Source organism: Bombina bombina, chromosome 6 (genome assembly GCF_027579735.1).
Source record: "Bombina bombina isolate aBomBom1 chromosome 6, aBomBom1.pri, whole genome shotgun sequence".
In the NCBI taxonomy this organism is placed as follows: domain Eukaryota; kingdom Metazoa; phylum Chordata; class Amphibia; order Anura; family Bombinatoridae; genus Bombina; species Bombina bombina.
In genome coordinates this window covers 892,410,858-892,429,448 of record NC_069504.1, presented here as the reverse complement: position 1 = coordinate 892,429,448, position 18,591 = coordinate 892,410,858, and the positions used below count along the sequence as shown (strand labels likewise).

Here is an 18,591-nt window from a genome sequence, read left to right as displayed (position 1 = left end):
TTTTATCTATTGGATCTAAAAAAGCACAACAGTCCTCGCCAGAGGTAGTGGTACGCTTAGCTAGAGTAGAAACTCTTCTCTCCACCTTAGGAACTGTCTGCCATAAGTCCCGTGTGGTGGCAACTATTAGAAAACATTCTTCTAAAAAATAGGAGGGGAAGAGAACGGCACACCTGGTCTATCCCATTCCTTATGAAAAATTTTAGTAAACCTCTTTAGGTATTGGAAAAACATAAGTACACACCGGCACTGCATATTATTTATCCAGTCTACACAATTTCTCTGGCACTGCGATTGTACACATTCATTCAGAGCAGCTAAAGCCTCCCTGAGCAACAAGTGGAGGTTCTCAAGCATAAATTTTAAATGTAGAAATATCAGAATCAGGTTAAATCATCTTCCCTGAGTCACAAATATCACCCACAGACTAAGCATATTGTGAGGTAGTATCAGACATGGTTCTTAAAGCGTCTGTATGCTCTGTATCTACCCCCAGAGCTGTTTTGCTTTCCTTTAATTTCAGGTAGTCTGACTAATACTGCTGCCAGTGTATTATACACAACCTTTGCCATGTCTTGTAAAATAAACGCTATGGGCGCCATTGATATACTTGGCGCCATTTGAGCGTGAGTCCCTGGAGCGGGAGTCAAAGGGTCTGACACGTGGGGAGAGTTAGTCGGCATAACTTCCCCCTCGACAGAATCCTCTGGTAAAATAAACGCTATGGGTGCCCTTGATGTACTTGGCGCCATTTGAGCGTGAGTCCCTAAAGCGGGAGTCAAAGGGTCTGACACGTGGGGAGAGTTAGTCGGCATAACTTCCCCCTCGACAGAATCCTCTGGTGATAATGTTTTTAAATACAAAAAATGATCTTTATTGTTTAACATGAAATCAGTACATCTGGTACACATTCTAAAATGGGGTTCCACCATGGCTTTAAACATAATAAACACAGAGCCTCCTCTATGTTAGACATGTTAGAACTAATAAAGAGACTAGTAAGCTTGGAAAACACTTTAAATCAAGTTAACAAGCAAATATAACAAACGTTACTGTGCCTTTAAGAGAAACAAATTTTGTCAAAATTTGAAAAACAGTGAAAAAAGGCAGTAAATCAAACGAAATTTTTACAGTACATGTAATAAGTTAACAGAGCATTGCACCCACTTGCAAATGGATGATTAACCCCTTAATGCAAAAAACAGATAAAAACGACATTTATTTAAAACAGACACAACAAAACTGCCACAGCTGAGCTGTGGATTACCTTCCCTATAACTGTTTCTATGCAAAATTTAAGCCAGCCATGTGGAAAAATTAGGCCCCAATAAGTTTTATCACCAAACATATGTTAAAAAACGATTAAACATGCCAGCAAACGTTTTAAAACACATTCTTATAAGAGTATGTATGTCTATTAATAAGCCTGATCCAGTCGCTATCACTGCATTTAAGGCTTTACTTACATTACTTCGGTATCAGCAGTATTTTCTTAGTCAATTCCATTCCTTAGAAAAATATATTACTGCACATACCTTAGCATATATCTCTATCAATCAGCCTGGTACCAGTCGCTTTCACTGCATTTAAAGGCTGTACTTACATTACTTCGGTATCAGCAGTATTTTCTTAGTCAATTCCATTCCTTAGAAAAATATTTTACTGCACATACCTTATTTGCAGGAAAACCTGCACGCCATTCCCCCTCTGAAGTACCTTACTCCTCAGAATGTGTGAGAACAGCAACTGGATCTTAGTTACGTCTGCTAAGATCATAGAAAAAACGCAGGCAGATTCTTCTTTCAAATACTGCCTGAGATAAACAGCACACTCCGGTGCCATTTAAAAATAACAAACTTTTGATTGAAGAAATAAACTAAGTATAAAAAACCACAGACTCTCACGACCTCCTATCTATGTTGAGACTTGCAAGAGAATGACTGGTAATGGCAGTTAGGGGAGGAGCTATATAGCAGCTTTGCTGTGGGTGGACTCTTGCAGCTTCCTGTTGGGAAGGAGAATGTATCCCATAAGTAATGGATGATCCGTGGACTGGATACACTTAACAAGAGAAATGAACAGTTTTTGTTTACACTAATTATGTTTATGATTGACATACAATAGCTTATGTTTGTCAATGAGCTCTAAAATGGCACTACTTTTTGTATTGACAACAGTGAAGTATGATCTATCATGTTGGTACAGGTACAAACATAATATTAGGGCAGGAAGACGTCAAGTGATTGTATACAGCTTGTCAGTGTGTTGGCTGCATTCTTATGAGTTAGATGCTAGGAGCAGAAGTGTGTTAGTTTATTATTATCAGGTATGTGTTAGTTTCAAGTGATGCAGGAATAGATTTTAGATTTCAAGTTTAAATGTTTGTGACCTGAAATATGTAATTTGATATTGGAAGTTCTGTTTCTCATCTGAAACACTAAATCAGTGTTTTAAAGGGACATGAAACTCAATTTCTTTCTTTCATGATTGGAACAACTTTCCAGTTTATTTCTATTATGTAATTTGTTTAATTGTATTAGTATCCTTTGTTGAAGAAGCAGCGACGCAATACTTGTAGCTAGCTGAACGCATTGGGTGAGCCAATAACATGAAGCATATATCTGCAGTCACCAATGAGCTGTTCCTGAGCCTACCCAAGTATCCTTTTCATTAAATGATACCAAGAGAAAACAAATGAGATAATAGAGGTAAATTGGAAAGTTGTTAAAAATCACATGCTCTGACTCATGAAAGAAAATTTTGGCCTTCACGTCTCTAAGTTATTGTGATCTAAAATGGCTAATCAATGTTTTGCATCATGCAGTCAAGACATTCAGGCCCTGATATTCAAAACCTCTCTGCTCAGGTGAGATATTCTAAAATGATCCTCCAGCACTGCAAGATCCCTAGTGAAATTTTCAAAAGGCAGATTTTGCTTTACTTCTCCAAGGGGTGTTCCCTGCATTTCTGTATGTGAAGGAGAGACAAGCCCAGTGCAATATAGCACTACATAACATTTACACTTTGTGCTTTCTATTTTATATCAATTTACAGATTACATTTTAGCTTTGCAATTTCTATTTTGTATTTTATTTTGTACACAGCAGTGTATTTAGGATCGTGATTTTACATATTCTGATTATAGTGCTGACTTCACAGGGGCAGAACTCACTGAATTTTCGAAGAAAGGGGGAGGAACCTGGAAATCCCAGAGAGATGAGAGATTCCTTCCGTAGAAAGAAATGAAGCTCTCTGGGATACAAAATTTCACATGGGAGAGAGAAGGTAACTGGAGAACCACTGGGGCTCATATAAAGGACCATTTGCATCAATTCAAAATTAAACTGAAATGTTTTCACTACCATTTAACTGCTTTTGTCTATATTTTAGTATATATTACTTTTCTCTTAGTTAAAATAAGTGTATTGCGAATTCTAAGCAAACCTCACCTGTATACAGCTGGCAAGACAAATCAGTGAGCCCAGCTTGTTTAAAATGCTTAGAAAATGTCACAAGACTTGTGAGAGAGCTTCAGACATACCCTGGGAACTCCCCTGTTCAGCCCAGGGGACTGCCCTGTTCCTACCACTTTCTGAAACTGTCAGTTTTAGTTTGAAATGCAGCAAATTCAAAGTCCAATGTAATTTGTATATATAAACAGAAATAGAGAAAGTATAATCCTAATTTGTTAAAGTAACACAGAAGTGTAACTCTCATACCATGCAATGCTGTATTACACTGGGTTTGTCTGTCCTTCACATACATAAATGAGAGAGATCTTGCAGTGCTGGAGAGTTCCGCCCTTTTTCTTTTAAATACTCAGTGAGTTCAGCCTAGGGTTGCCACCTCAGCCATATTTTCCTGGACACTTATGAGTTACACATGCTGCAGATTCATTCATTAAATAGTCTAATTATGCAACAACAACAAAACGAAAAAAATATATATTTTAAAATAGTTGCCTAAGAAAACATGTTTACAGTAGACTTTATATAGGCGTTTAAAATCATTTTCGATTTTCGGGCCAATGGCATCCTGAATTTTTGGTTTCGGTCAAGAATTTTCATTTTGGTGCATCCCTTTTTTCTTTGTATTTCCTGTGTATGTTAAATACTTTTTTCCAAATAAATACACAAATAAAAATGTTTGAAAAAAATATAAAGATTTATTTCTGCCGTCTGAATAATATCACATGATAGGTGCATATTTTGTTTGTTCCCTCTGTCTTTAGCAATCAATTTTTGAGAACATCCAGGTCACCTGCACAGATAATCTCATCTATTGCAAAATCATTTTCTGATACTGGGATAGATTCACAGAGTTGCTCTTGAAATGCCAGCGCAATTGTGTATGGTTGTCCAACATGCAACTGGTTGTATTTCTCCAGAAACGTGTCATAATAACCTTTACCCCTGCCCAATCTGTGACCTTCCTTGTCAAATCCAAGTCCAGGTACCAGCATAAGATCCAGTCCCCCTGAAATAATTATGTGATATTACAAATTAACAAAATGTTCTCCTGATATAAATACACTGGATGCCATTATCATTTCAATTTATAGAACTACACACACATGAATTTGTGGGGGTAAAGATGAAAAGAGATTGGCACGCAGCATACAGTAATTATTTTAATGCATACAAGACACATGCACATGAAATATATTTTAGAGAGTGTTTCAAAGCAAGGGTTTCCAAGTTTATGTCAAATTTAGGAATCACCAATAATACAATTTTTAAAGGGACAGCACAGTCCAAATAAACCTTTCATTATTCAGATAGGGCAAGTCATTTTAAACAACTTTCTAATTTACTTTTATCATTAAATTTGCTTTTTTCTCTTTTTTTTTTGTTAAAAGCTAAACCTAGGTAGGCTCATATGCTAATTTCTAAGACTGCAGTCCACCTCTTATCTCCCTGTCTAGCTGTGAATAGCTAATAACATTTACTGTTTGTTCATGTGTGCCATATAGATAACATTGTGCTCACGCTAGTGTATTTATTTAAAGTGATGGTAAACAATGACAGTGTCAAACATGCGGCCCTATAGTAAATCAAAATCGAAAAGGACTTTCATTTATTAAATCTCTTAAAAAGCTATCGGACAGATTACGAGTTTGCGTTAAGAGGGGTGCGGTACTAACTTGCACTTTCTCACCGCTCACTTTCCTACAGTGTTGGGATTACAGGTTTTTATAAACCCGGCGTTAAAAGGCAAGAAGTGAGCGTAGAGCAAAATTGTGCTCCATACCGCACTCCAATACCAGCGCTGCTTAAGTCAGCGCTGAGCTGGTTGTACATGCTCGTGCACGATTTCCCCATAGACATCAATGGGGAGAGAACTTTCCAACTGAAAGAAAAAAGCGCAAACAGGACTCAAGTGCAATAATAAACACAGTGGCACCAGCGCTCTAAAATTTCACACTTACAATGTTTATTAATAAAAACAGCATTTCAAAACAGTCAGTTTTCTTTCAGTTGGAAAGTTCCTGCTCTACTACAAGTGGTACGAAGGATACATTTGGCAAACAAGCAGCAGAGGTCTCAAGTGGGTTTTTACATTACTTCATCTGGAGGTGGTAATATATACATATATTTATACGTTTTTAATATATTGCTCATAGATTTGACTCCATATTCTTGGGTAATTCCCACTACCCTTTGGCTATTCTATTTTATAGGTGGTATATATTAGTGTGTCATTTCTTTTCATTTATCCTCTATTCATAAACTTTATTCATTGTTCCTAAGAGAGTTAGCTCCATTACATTTCTCTGTGTGTGATCAATGGGGAGAGCCGGCTGAGAAAAAGTCTAACACCTGCAAAAAAGCAGCGTTTAGCTCAGTAACGCAGTCACATTGATTCCTATTGGGAAACACATTTTATGTTTACACCTAACACCCTAACATGAACCCCGAGTCTAAACACCCCTAATCTTACATTTATTAACCCCTAATCTGCCGCCTCCGACATCCCCGACACCTACATTATATTTATTAACCCCTAATCTGCCGCTCTGGACATCACCGCCACCTACATTATACTTATTAACCCCTAATCTGCTGCCCCCAACATCGCCGACACCTACATTATATTTATTAACCCCTAATCTGCCGCCCCCAACGTCGTCGGCACTATTCTAAATTTATTAACCCCTAAACCCAAGTCTATCCCTAACACCCCCTAACTTAAATATAATTTAAATAAAATTACTATCATTACCTATATAATTCCTATTTAAAACTAAATACTTACCTATAAAATAAACCCTAAGCGAGCTACAATATAACTAATAGTTACATTGTATCTATCTTAGGCTTTATTTTTATTTTACAGGCAAGTTTGTATTTATTTTAACTAGGTAAAATAGTTATTAACTATTTACTAACTACCTAGTTAAAATAAATACAAAATTTACCTGTAAAATAAAACCTAACCTGAGTTACACTAACACCTAACCTTACACTACAATTAAATAAATTACATTTATTAAATACAATTAAATAAATTAAATTAAATTACCTAAATTACAACAAACCCCCCCCCCACTAAATTACAGAAAATAAAAAACAATTTACAAGATCTTTAAACTAATTATACCTAATCTAATAGCCCTATCAAAACAAAAAAAGCCCCCCTAAAATAAAAAAAAAACTCTAGCCTAAACTAAACTACCAATAGCCCTTAAAAGGGCCTTTTGCGGGGCATTGCCCCAAAGAAATCAACTTTTTTACCTGAAAGAAAAAAAAATACAACCCTCCCCAACAGTAAAACCCACCACCCACACAACCAACCCCCCAAATAAAACCCTAACTAAAAAAACCTAAGCTCCCCATTGCCCTGAAAAGGGCATTTGGATGAGCATTGCCCTTAAAAAGACATTTAGTTCTATTGCGGCCAAAAGCCCTAACCTAAAAATAAAACCCACCCAATAAACCCTTAAAAAAAAAAACTAACACTAACCCCTAAAGATCCACTTACAGCTTTGAAGACCGGACATCCATCCTCAATGAAGCCGGGAGAAGTCCTCATCGAAGCGGCAAGAAGTCCTCAACGAAGCCGGGAGAAGTCTTTATCCAAGCCGGGAGAAGTGGTCCTCCAGAAGGGCAGAAGTCTTCATCCAGACGGCATCTTCTATCTTCATCTTTCCAGAACGGAGTGGGTCCATCTTCAAGACATCCGACGCGGAGAAACCTCTTCTTTCCGACGACTAACGACGAATGAAGATTCCTTTAAATGACATCATCCAAGATGGCGTCCCTTAGATTCCGATTGGCTGATAGAATTCTATCAGCCAATCGGAATTAAGGTTGAAAAAATCCTATGGGCTGATGCAATCAGCCAATAGGATTGAACTTCAATCCTATTGGCTGATCCAATCAGCCAATAGGATTGAGCCCACATTCTATTGGCTGTTCCAATTAGGGTTAGACTTAGGTTTAGGGGTTAACAAATATAGTATGGGGGCGGCGATGTTAGGGACAGCAGATTAGGGATAATATTTAACTAGTGTTTGCGAGGCGGGAGTGCGGCGGTTTAGGGGTTAATATGCTTATTATAGTGGCGGCGATGTCTGGAGCGGCAGATTAGGGGTTATTAATTTTATTTTAGTGTTTGCGATGCGGGAGGGCCTCGGTTTAGGGGTTAATAGGTAGTTTATGGGTGTTAGTGTACTTTTTAACACTTTAGTTATGAGTTTTATGCTACGGCTTTGTAGTGTAAAACTCATAACTACTGACTTTAGAATGCGGTATAAATCTTGACGGGATAGGGTGTACCGCTCACTTTTTGGCCTCCCAGGACAAGCTCGTAATACCGGCGCTATTAAAATCCCATTGAAAAAAGACTATATATAGGCCAAAAAAGTGTGCGGTGCCCTTAAATCTGCAAGACTCTTAATACCAGCGGTAGTGAAAAAGCAGCGTTATAACCTAATAATGCTGCTTTTTCAGTATAACGCAAAACTCGTAATCTAGCCGTATGTTTTTCTAAATATTTACTTTTATAATCCTTCAATTGACCCTCCGTTCCTCTACCCGTAGAATCGACGTCATTGATTTTGAAAGTCACGTTTTTTGAACGTTATCAAAATCCAGGCCAGTCGGCGACTGTAAAAAACCTTACACGCCACACGTTTGCAAAGCACATGCGCTACATGTTAGATTGCAGAATGATAGACTGAACGCATGCGCAAATCGAACCGTGAAGACAGAGATGCCCATATGATGACGTAGAGGGCGGGTGGATCCGCTCTCTTCTCGGATCATGAACAGACCAGGAAGTAATGCCGGGGGCAAAGCTAGCAACGCTAAAGCTCGGTAATTAAAGTGAATGTACATTTTCACGAATGAAAGCCCTGTTTTTAAAAATACTATTAAAAACAAGGGCACTTTCATTCATGAAAGTTTACATTGCAGCCATTTTTTTTTAAAATACTTACCGGAGTAGCGATTCCCTTCCCCCAGGTCGTCTCTTCTTACTTCAGGATTGACGAATCCGGCTTCCTCCAATCACTGTGTGGCTTCAGGCAATGTTGGGGGAAGCCATTATTGGAGAAAGCCGGATTCGTAACTTCTGACGTAAGAAAAGATGACCTGGGGGCGGGGGAATTGCTGCTCCGGTGTTCCACGCTTGCAAGGAAGAAAAGGTAAGTATTTTAAAAAAATGGCTGCAAAGTAAACTTTCATGAATGAAAGTGCCCCTGTTTTTAATAGTATTTTTAAAAACCGGGCTTTCATTCGAGAAAATTTACATTCACTTTAAAATCTAAATTTATAAACATACCTTTCACATAATAAAAAAAAAAAAAACATAGCGATTTAGGTGCTACAGACATGAAGAATACGCCGGTAATTCCAAATTGCACTAAATTTACAATCACTTTAAGAGTCAGCACTAATTGCCTGAAATATGCAAAACAGAAAAGGGGAATAAAGTAATTTTACTAATAAAAGACCCCTAGTAAATCACTAATATAGTGTATAGTCCAATGTAACTGACTATATACTCCTGACTATATAATCACCCTTCAATAGCAAATGGGGGGTGCTCACTATCCTGTTAATATTAACTGAAACAAACAAGAAAAAAAATGGATAGTCCAGAGCACTCAGTCAAATACAATTAAATAGATTCTTGTTACAGTGAGGTTTATTCAAACCGGGTAGATATATAAAACTTAACATTTAATAATAAGAATTAAAAAGTAGAAAGAGACTACTAGTGTAGGTGTGTATAAAACTGGATAAAATTCAAAGAAAGAAAGAGAGCTAGCAAGCTCAGGTAATAACCTTGCAAATGTAATGCAACTAATAAACCACCTGTATAGGAAAATGTCTAGGGAAATGTCTGCTAGGTATGCACCCAAAAATGCTCACGGATGGCACAGTAAACTATCTGCATAAAGAGGATTGACCTCAAACATATTAACTATATCTAGTGCAATACTGGAGCGGTGCGTACACTATCAGAGTCCCAAGGCAAAGTATTCACTATGATCCTCCTATAGCTAGGATAAATAACATATTATGGGTTTATTGCAAAACATAAAACGAGGCAGCAGAGCTCTCAGTGCAAGCACCTGATGCGCATTTCGCCATACAATGGCTTTTTCAATAGAATTTTTTTTTTTGCCTGAAATGCATGTCTGAGATAAGGAGGTTATCTGCAGAAGCTTAGATAGCAGGTAATCATAGAGGTAAAAAGTATATCAATATAACTGTGTTGGTTATGCAAAACTGGGGAATGGGTAATAAAGGGATTATCTATCTTTTAAAAACAGTAACATTTTTGGTGTTGACTGTCCCTTTAAGGAGCATAGGAATGGTAGTCTTACATAAATATAAAGAATGAATCACAAAATTAGAAGGCACCTCCTTTTGTACTATATTTTAAGCTACATATATTAAATGGAATTTGTATTGTTTGAAAAAATAGATAACCCCTTTATTACCCATTCCCCAGTTTTGATACCCAACACAGTTATATTAATATACGTTTACCTCTGTGATTACCTTGTATCTAAGCCTCTGCAGACTGTCCCCTTATTTCAGTTCTTTTGACAGACTTGCATTTTAGCCAGTGCCCTCTCATAAGTAACTCCATGGGTTTGAGCACAATGTTATTTATATGACACATATGAACTAAAGCCCTCTAGCTGTGAAAAACTGTAAAATGCATTTGGATAAGAGGCGGCCTTCAAGAGCTTAGAAATTAGCATATGAGCCTAACTAGGTTTAGCTTTCAACTAAGAATACCAAAAGAACAAAGCAAATTTGATGATAAAAGGGAATTGGAAAGTTGTTTAAAATTGCATGCCCTATCTGAATCACGAAAGTTTGATTTTGAATAGACTGTCCCTTTAAGATGATAAAGTGTGCCCTTATAAACGATTTCTTTATCAATTTTTAATTAATTTTAATTAGTAATAGTCCTTCTTTGAATGGTTTTTAGTTAATTCTTCTCGATAAATTGTTATCTATAACTGCACATAATATTCAAGATGAGGCCCAGCTTATGATTTATAAAGACTAAAATTCTATTGCCATTATACTGGTATTACCTGTAGGAATGGGCGAATGTGCTGAAAGTGAAATTCTTTGGTAGAACGAATAGTCCTTGTGGACATTCGAATGTCGATAAGAATGAGAATCCATTAAAATTTGGTAATTGAATATTATTTCCACATAGAAACAGAAGAGATTGAAGATATTGAAGAAATTGGGAAGGTCTGCTGATTACTCCACAGGACTGTCCATTTAACAAAATTCCAGCATATGCTGTACAGCACATACATATTCTTAAAGGGCCGTTAAATACAGTTGAATTGCATAATCAACCAGTGCCTAATTAAATTATATATATATATATATATATATATATAGCACTTACTCTGAATTTCAGATTTTTTCAGACAAATGATAAACTTTTTTTGCACGTGCATAAAATGTGCATATAAAACGACGTTGCACAGTTTGATAATGGGAGTAAATTAGAAAGTCTCTTAAAACTGCATGCTTAATTTTGACTTTAGTGTCCCTTTAACTCCAGTTGCAGCACTGTTCTGTTGACCGTCTTGGGGTATGAAAATAGCCTAAACCATGCAGTAATGGACCTACTCAATAGAGGGCCTTGGTGCATAATATTTTTTGGGCCGCCCAAAGGTAACTTGATAGTAAGCAATAATTTACATACTGTACTGTATAATGATTTTGAGGATAAATAGATGGACCTGCAACCTGCACTAATAAAAGGCTCCCCTGTATTAAAAATGTACATATTCTGCACATGCCTATGTATAGACTTGCTGATATGGACCCCCCATTTGTTCTCACCAGTAGACAGAGCCTCCTCTCTGCTGTCCTCCTCAGAAGGTTGGCGGATGTTCCAGGAGGTCATTGGAAGCTGCTGTATTTCCTGTACTGAACTGAGCCTTACCATATCCATATGGTTACTACGGGGCTTGTAACGTGGGATAAAACATATTTTGCCTTGTTTGAAAATATCATCAATGATGTCCCCAGTCTGGATTTCATCTTGCATATTTAAAAAAATGGCAACACGTTGAGCAGTCTGATATCTGCTATGGGAGAGTATCTGGGGGGAAAAAACAACATTTATCATCACAAGACAACAGCACACAACTAGAGAGTGATCAATTAAACAAATTGAATAAGCTTCTAGCTCACAAGCTTCAGGGACTTTCGTAAAGCTAAGATTTTTTTAGCTAGAATGTATGGAAGTATTTAACAAGATGATGAAAATAATGTATTGAGTAGTTGTCCTTAATCTGTTAAATGAGCATTGATGTCAGTTTTCCCTTTATTGCATCAAACAGAAGTCACTTTAAAAGGTATTTTTTTCTCCCTTCCCACTAATTGAGCTGTGGGGGGTTGTCATTATCAGCCAGTGAGCAATCTATATCTATGGACATAGTTGTAGACAAAAAAATGTATTTTGTGATAGTTTCAAAATCAATTTAAACAACTTAGATTAACAAGACATGAAACCCAATATATATCTTTCATGTACAATTTTTAAAAACGTCCCCATTTACTTCAAATGTAATTCATTTTCGTGGCATCCTTTGTTGAAAAGCAGGTAGACATGCTCAGCAGCATGCACATGTTTGGAACACAATAAGGTCGAAGTTTTGCAAGAATGCTTTTAACTAGATGTGTGCATTCTGAGGTTTTGGATACCTCTGAATGCTGAAGAAGACGTCCTTTTGTGCCGGTTGGAAATCAAAGATTTTAGTGTGTTGCCGTTTCAATCACAAGTATACATTTGAAGTCAATCGGCACGTAGGGCCACCTTCTATCGCATTCAGAGGTATCCGAAACCTGAAATACTCGTCTACTTTTAACGGTTACATTCTGCAAATACTGCTGCTATCTAGTGCTGAAAAGGATTCTTGCAAAACTGCTGCAATTTAATTCTCCAGACACATAGACACTATCTTTGAAGAATATTAGTATTCAAGAAAGGAGCGAAGGAATAAAGCAATTGTTTTGTGTGTCCAACTAGCCACTAATAAGTTTTTGCTGCTGGAGTAATCTACGTTACTGGCTCCAAAAAGCTAAAGGTATTATAGGGACATCTGAAAGTGAGTCAGTAAGAACGTTTGTATGCTATTTGGCTTAAATAGACAATAAAAGCCTTGAGATATCAATATAAAATGTTTAGTTATGCTCAGTAAAACAACTTTACAATATACTTTCATTATTTATTTTGCCCCTTTTTCATGTAATTTAGCTCTGAGGAAAAATATGGATTTTCTAATTCCCAAAGCTGGAAGTACACAATGTAGACTTATCAAGCCTAACTCTGCTACTTATTTGCCTAAGTGGCTTTAAATAACAACTGCTAAACAATGCACCTTATACTAACACAATGACAATGGCTAGCCTTGCTCAAGCCTGAATTGGCTCCTCCAACTAAGACAGTGGATGGAGTTTGGCTATTTTAAAATACATGCAGCAAACGAGATGTTAAAAGGGACACGAAACCCACATTTTTTTCCTTTTATGATTCAGATAGAACATGCAATTTTAAACAACTTTCTAATTTACTTCTATTATCTATTTTGCTTCATTCTCTTTTTTATCCTTTGCTGAAAAACATCTAGATAGGCTTAGTAGCTGCTGATTGGTGGCTGCACATAGATCCCTCGTGTGATTGGCTCACTCATGTGCATTGCTATTTCTTCAGCAAAGAATATCTAAAGAATGAAGAAAATTAGATAATAGAAGTAAATTGGAATGTTGTTTAACCCCTTAACGACCAAGGACGTGCAGGGTACGTCCTCAAAAAAAAGGCAGTTAATGCCTGAGAACGTACCCTGCACGTCCTCGGTGTGGAAAGCAGCTGGAAGCGATCCTGCTCGCTTCCAGCTGCTTTCCGGTTATTGCAGTGATGCCTCGATATGGAGGCATCCTGCAATAACCCTGCATGGCCATCCGATGCAGAGAGAGCCACTCTGTGGCCCTCTCTGCACCGGACATCGATGGCCGGTATCGTTGGTGGGTGGGAGCTGACTTGGGAGGCGGGTGGGCGGCCATCGATGGGCCGTATAAGGTGGAGGGGGGCGGGATCGGGGCCGGAGCTGACGGGGGCGCGCACGGGGGCGCGCACGTGCACAGAGGGTGGCGGGCGGGCGCGTGAACGGGGCGGGAGCGGGTGGGAACCGCTATACTACAGAAAATGAGATTGTAACTGTGGGGGAAAAGGGAAAAATTAAAAAAAAATAAACTTCAGTAAAAGGGATCTTGGAGGGGTGGGGGGTTGTTCTTGGGTGTGGGGGGAGCTACACTACAGAAAAAGGGATTTTTCTTAAAAAAAAAGCACATTTTTGTTCTAAACTGGGTACTGGCAGACAGCTGCCAGTACCCAAGATGGCGCCCATTAAGGCAGAGGGGGAGGGTTAGAGAGCTGTTTGGTGGGGGATCTGTGAGGTTGGGGGCTAAGGGGGGATCCTACACAGCAGCATATGTAAATATGCTAAAAAAAAAAACTCAAAAAAGCCCAAATATACCTTTTATTTTAGTACTGGCAGAGTTTCTGCCAGTACTTAAGATGGCGGGGACAATTGTGGGGTGGGGGAGGGAAGAGACCTATTTGGGAGGCATCAGGGGGTCTGATGTTTCAGGTGGGAGGCTGAGCTCTACACTAAAGCTAAAATTAACCCTGCAAGTTCCCTACAAGCTACATAATTAACCCCTTCACTGCTAGACATAATACACGCGTGATGCGCAGCAGCATTTAGCGGCCTTCTAATTACCAAAAAGCATCGCCAAAGCCATATATGTCTGCTATTTCTGAACAAAGGGGATACCAGAGAAACATTTACAACCATTTGTGCCATAATTGCATAAGCTGTTTGTAAATGATTTCAGTGAGAAACCTAAAATTGTGAAAAAGTTAACGTTTTTTTTTTATTTGATTGCATTTGGCGGTGAAATGGTGGCATGAAATATACCAAAATGGGCCTAGATCAATAGTTGGGGTTGTCTACTACACTACACTAAAGCTAAAATTACCCCAAAATGCTCCCTACATGCTCCCTAATTAACCCCTTCATTGATGGGCATAATACACGTGTGGTGCGCAGTGGCATTTAGCGGCCTTCTAATTACCAAAAAGCAATGCTAAAGCCATATATGTCTGCTATTTCTGAACAAAGGGGATCCCAGAGAAGAATTTACAACAATTTATGCCATAATTGCACAAGCGGTTTGCAAATAATTTCAGTGAGAAACCAAAAGTTTGTAAAAAATTTGTAAAAAAGTGAACGATTTTTTGTATTTGATCGCATTTGGCGGTAAAATGGCGGCATGAAATATACCAAAATGGGCCTAGATCAATACTTTGGGTTGTCTACTAAAAAAAATATATATACATGTCATGGGATATTCAGAGATTCCTGAAAGATATCAGTGTTCTAATGTAACTAGCGCTAATTTTGAAAAAAAATGGTTTGGAAATAGCAAAGTGCTACTTGTATTTATGGCCCTATAAGTTACAAAAAAAGCAAAGAACATGTAAACATTGGGTATTTCTAAACTCAGGATAAAATTTAGAAACTATTTAGCATGGGTGTTTTTTGGTAGTTGTAGATATGTAACAGATTTTGGGGGTCAAAGTTAGAAAAAATGTGTTTTTTTCGATTTTTTCCTCATATTTTATATTTTTTTTTATAGTAAATGATAAGATATGATGAAAATAATGGTATCTTTAGAAAGTCCATTTAATGGCGAGAAAAACGGTATATAATATGTGTGGGTACAGTAAATGAGTAAGAGGAAAATTACAGCTAAACACAAACACTGCAGAAATATAAAAATAGCCTTGGTCCCAAACGGACAGAAAATGGAAAAGTGCTGTGGTCATTAAGGGGTTAAAATTGAATTCTCTATCTGAATCATGAAAGAAAAAATTAGGGTTTAGTGTCCCTTTAAATTTTTTTAAAAATACTTTAGTTGAACAAGATAATAAAAATGTCTTATAGTAACAAAAAGTTTACTGTCCCTTTAAGGTATCATGCTGGTTTGCTCACATATATTTCACACGTTATACATTTTATGGTCCCAGTGTTGCACATACAGTGACAGCTTAAATTATGAAAGGAAGAGCAAAAAGGTGAGAGGTTTGCTTGAAGTCAATCAGATCACATGGAAGAATCGATTACAAGAGTTCTTCAAACGAGGTCAATAGGGCTGCTGAGTTTTCCAGAGAAAGAGATGATGTTCCATGGGACAGGTGAAGCGCTAAAGGTGTGAGTGGATGGAGTAGAGAATAGGCAGAGTGCAGGGGAAATAGTGGGGGCATTCAAAGACAAGGACAAATCTATAGTGCGTTATTGAAGGTTTTATAAGTAACGGTTATGATTTTCTTAGTTTCAGTACCATGAGGAGAATGGATTAAGACATTTATCCATATGACAGGCAATGTGTCATAGGTGTTGTCTGGGCAAATCAAGTATGTAAACAACAGGAGGTTGTGATGCTTAAATATATGGTATTTTGAAGTAAAAAAAAAATCATTAAATTACCATTTCATGTAAAGGGATAATGACGTCACTTAATTAGTACCATATTTATTTATTATGTTTTCTCGGGTTCATTTGCATCTAAATGCTATTACAAAAGATTTATTAGAGATCAAAGGTAAGCTATGGAAAGTAAGTGACAGGAGGCTAACACCTACGGCTAATTAGACTGTAGTAGGTTTAGATCCACCATATCAAGTGCATTTAGCAATAAATTGACAAATAAATAAATACAATGTAACTAAGCACAAGTTACCCTGTTACCGTCATGTACAGGGGTTATTATATTATTGCACTAGCTGAGAGGCTACAAAGTATTTTGCCCTCACTAAAAATGGAAGCCGCACAAAGCAGCCCACAATACAGCGAGCAATATGTTCGAGGCGCTCAGAATCCAATTACTGATCATAAACCTGCAGACACCTCACACCTTTTGTGTTACTGCTTGGGATTGTCGTATTTTCTCCTCGGAACTCAGAGCTGATAGTCGTTTTTTCAGGTCTGCCCTGAGAGCCTGCTTCGCCGCCCGCACAGAGGCCATCATTATTGAGCCACCCAGTAACACTGCGTGGTCTGGCTGGGGCTGTAATCACGTGTAGCACTTCTACTAGCGTTTAACCTCTTAGTTGCTGGAGAGGGTTAAATCCATCTATAGATTAGCCGCCCAAGAGTGTTAATAAACGTAGGATGCGATATAAAAACAGAGAGCCACTGTTCTGGTATAATCTTATGTGATTTTTAAATGTGTTCGTTTATTGAATTATATAAACTGGTACAATGTATAAATATTACGGACTGGAGAACGGTTAAGTAGGTTGGTAAATCATTACCACAGCACGATTGGCGCTAGTAACAGATAAAGTGAAAAACAAACATTATTTCAGTGCATGTGGTCAAGGACCCATTGCAGTAATATTTCCTAAAGTTTCCATTTTAGGACATCATAGTCACACAGAAAATTGAGTGCAAATTTCCATATGACAACCCTGACAAGCACTTTGATTTGTGACACCTTAAAATGGATACTAAACCCAAAATTTCTTTCATGATTCTGATAGAGCATGCAATTTTAAGCAACTTTCTAATTTACTCCTGTTATCAATTTATCTTTGTACTCTTGCTATTTTTATTTGAAAAAGCCGGAATCCAAGGAGCCAGCCCATTTTTGGTTCAGAACCCTGGATAGTGCATGCTGGTTGGTGGCTACATTGAACCACCAATCAGCAAGCACAACCCAGGTTCTGAACCAAAAATGGCCCGGCTCCTTAGTTCGGATTCCTGCTTTTTTAAATAAAGATAGCAAGAGAACGAAGAAAAAATATTAGGAGTAAATTAGAACGTTGCTTAAAATTGCATGCCTGTCTGAATCATGAAAGAAAATATTTGGGTTTAGTATCCCTTTAAAGTTACCAGTTGCTGTCACTGTCAGAGTCACTTGGCATTTCTTCATATTCAAAATACAATATGACCATGATAGTGACCCCGACCAACAAAGGTCACTGTTAGAGTCACTTGACATTACTGCTTATCCAAAATGCCTTTTGATCTTGATTGTGACCAGTGACCAAAGTAACCAGGTGGCACTTGACAGGGGGCAGCACTTTAAGTGAGGATTGACGCTGCATACTATTCTGCAAAACAATCGCTTTTTATGCGAAACACAAGAGGGTATATTATTTTGAATGTGTAATTGTTTGACATATAAAGGCTGTAGTAGTATGTATAAAGCAAACCAACTGCTAACAAAATGTATTTGTGAACACACAATAGCGTGACAATTCACAGCGCAATCATCAAGTTCATACTCCACACTCTAATGTTCATAAAATGTTACATGATGCTGGACGTCACCCACCCACATCCAAGATGGCATCCCTTGAGGGCATTGATATTAGACACTGCCAGCTGCTTACAGACTTGAGTGTTTCGTCAGAAATATGTTACACCAGTCCAGCAGGCCCTGGAGGAGAGAGGTGCAAAGATTAAAACTAAACCCTCTTATTTTCGCCAGGCATGTTTACTGTTAAAAGTTTTACTTTTACATACTTCTGTTTGCCCCCTCATACAGCAAAGCTCTGTGCTGTTAACTGTGGAGCAGACAATTTTTGTTGAAGGCATGCATACTTGGACAGTAAAACGCTTCCCCCTTTGACATAGGCAAGAATCGGCCTGGGGGGTGTCTAGCAGCATAGGCAGTCCCCCATGATCCAAGCCTGGCCTTAAAATCACGCAATCGCATCAACGTTCAGGTGATTTCATTTTTACTAATAGTGTTTACAGTCCAGGGGTGCCCAATAGGCCGATCCCGATCTACCAGTCGATTGTGAAGGCGCTGCTGGGAGATTGCGGTCAGCCAGGTCAGTAACCCTCCTCTAACTTATCACATACACTCATAAGCCTGCTGTTATTTATTAATTATCCCCTTTCACCAACTGGACTAACCGGAAGGGCTAGCGGAGAGGTATTTCATAATTCCCGATCGTGCAGGCCTCATCTGCTGCCCTTTGCCTCGCCAAGCTTCCGTTTGATTGGTCCCGGCGGGGACA

At 38.1% G+C, this 18,591-nt stretch overlaps 1 protein-coding gene across 1 annotated transcript; it reads right to left on the bottom strand.

Annotated features, from left to right (window-relative positions):
• Positions 1-4,145: 4,145 nt before the first annotated feature.
• Positions 4,146-16,644, bottom strand: MTHFS (methenyltetrahydrofolate synthetase). Its single transcript, XM_053716155.1, has 3 exons — positions 16,476-16,644; positions 11,334-11,595; positions 4,146-4,476 (listed from the first exon to the last, which is right to left on the bottom strand). The coding sequence occupies exons 1-3, from the start codon at positions 16,587-16,589 to the stop codon at positions 4,235-4,237; spliced, it is 618 nt and encodes a 205-aa protein (XP_053572130.1). The 5' UTR covers positions 16,590-16,644; the 3' UTR covers positions 4,146-4,234.
• Positions 16,645-18,591: the final 1,947 nt, after the last annotated feature.

Coding starts and splice junctions, on each gene's coding strand:
- MTHFS (XM_053716155.1), bottom strand. CDS start 16,589: ATGATGGCCTCTGTGCGGGCGGCGAAGCAGGCTCTCAGGGCAGACCTG. Junction 11,596..16,475: donor CCCAAGCAGTAACACAAAAG/GTGTGAGGTGTC, acceptor TTTTCCCCCCAG/ATACTCTCCCATAGCAGATA. Junction 4,477..11,333: donor AGAGGAGGCTCTGTCTACTG/GTGAGAACAAAT, acceptor TAATTATTTCAG/GGGGACTGGATCTTATGCTG.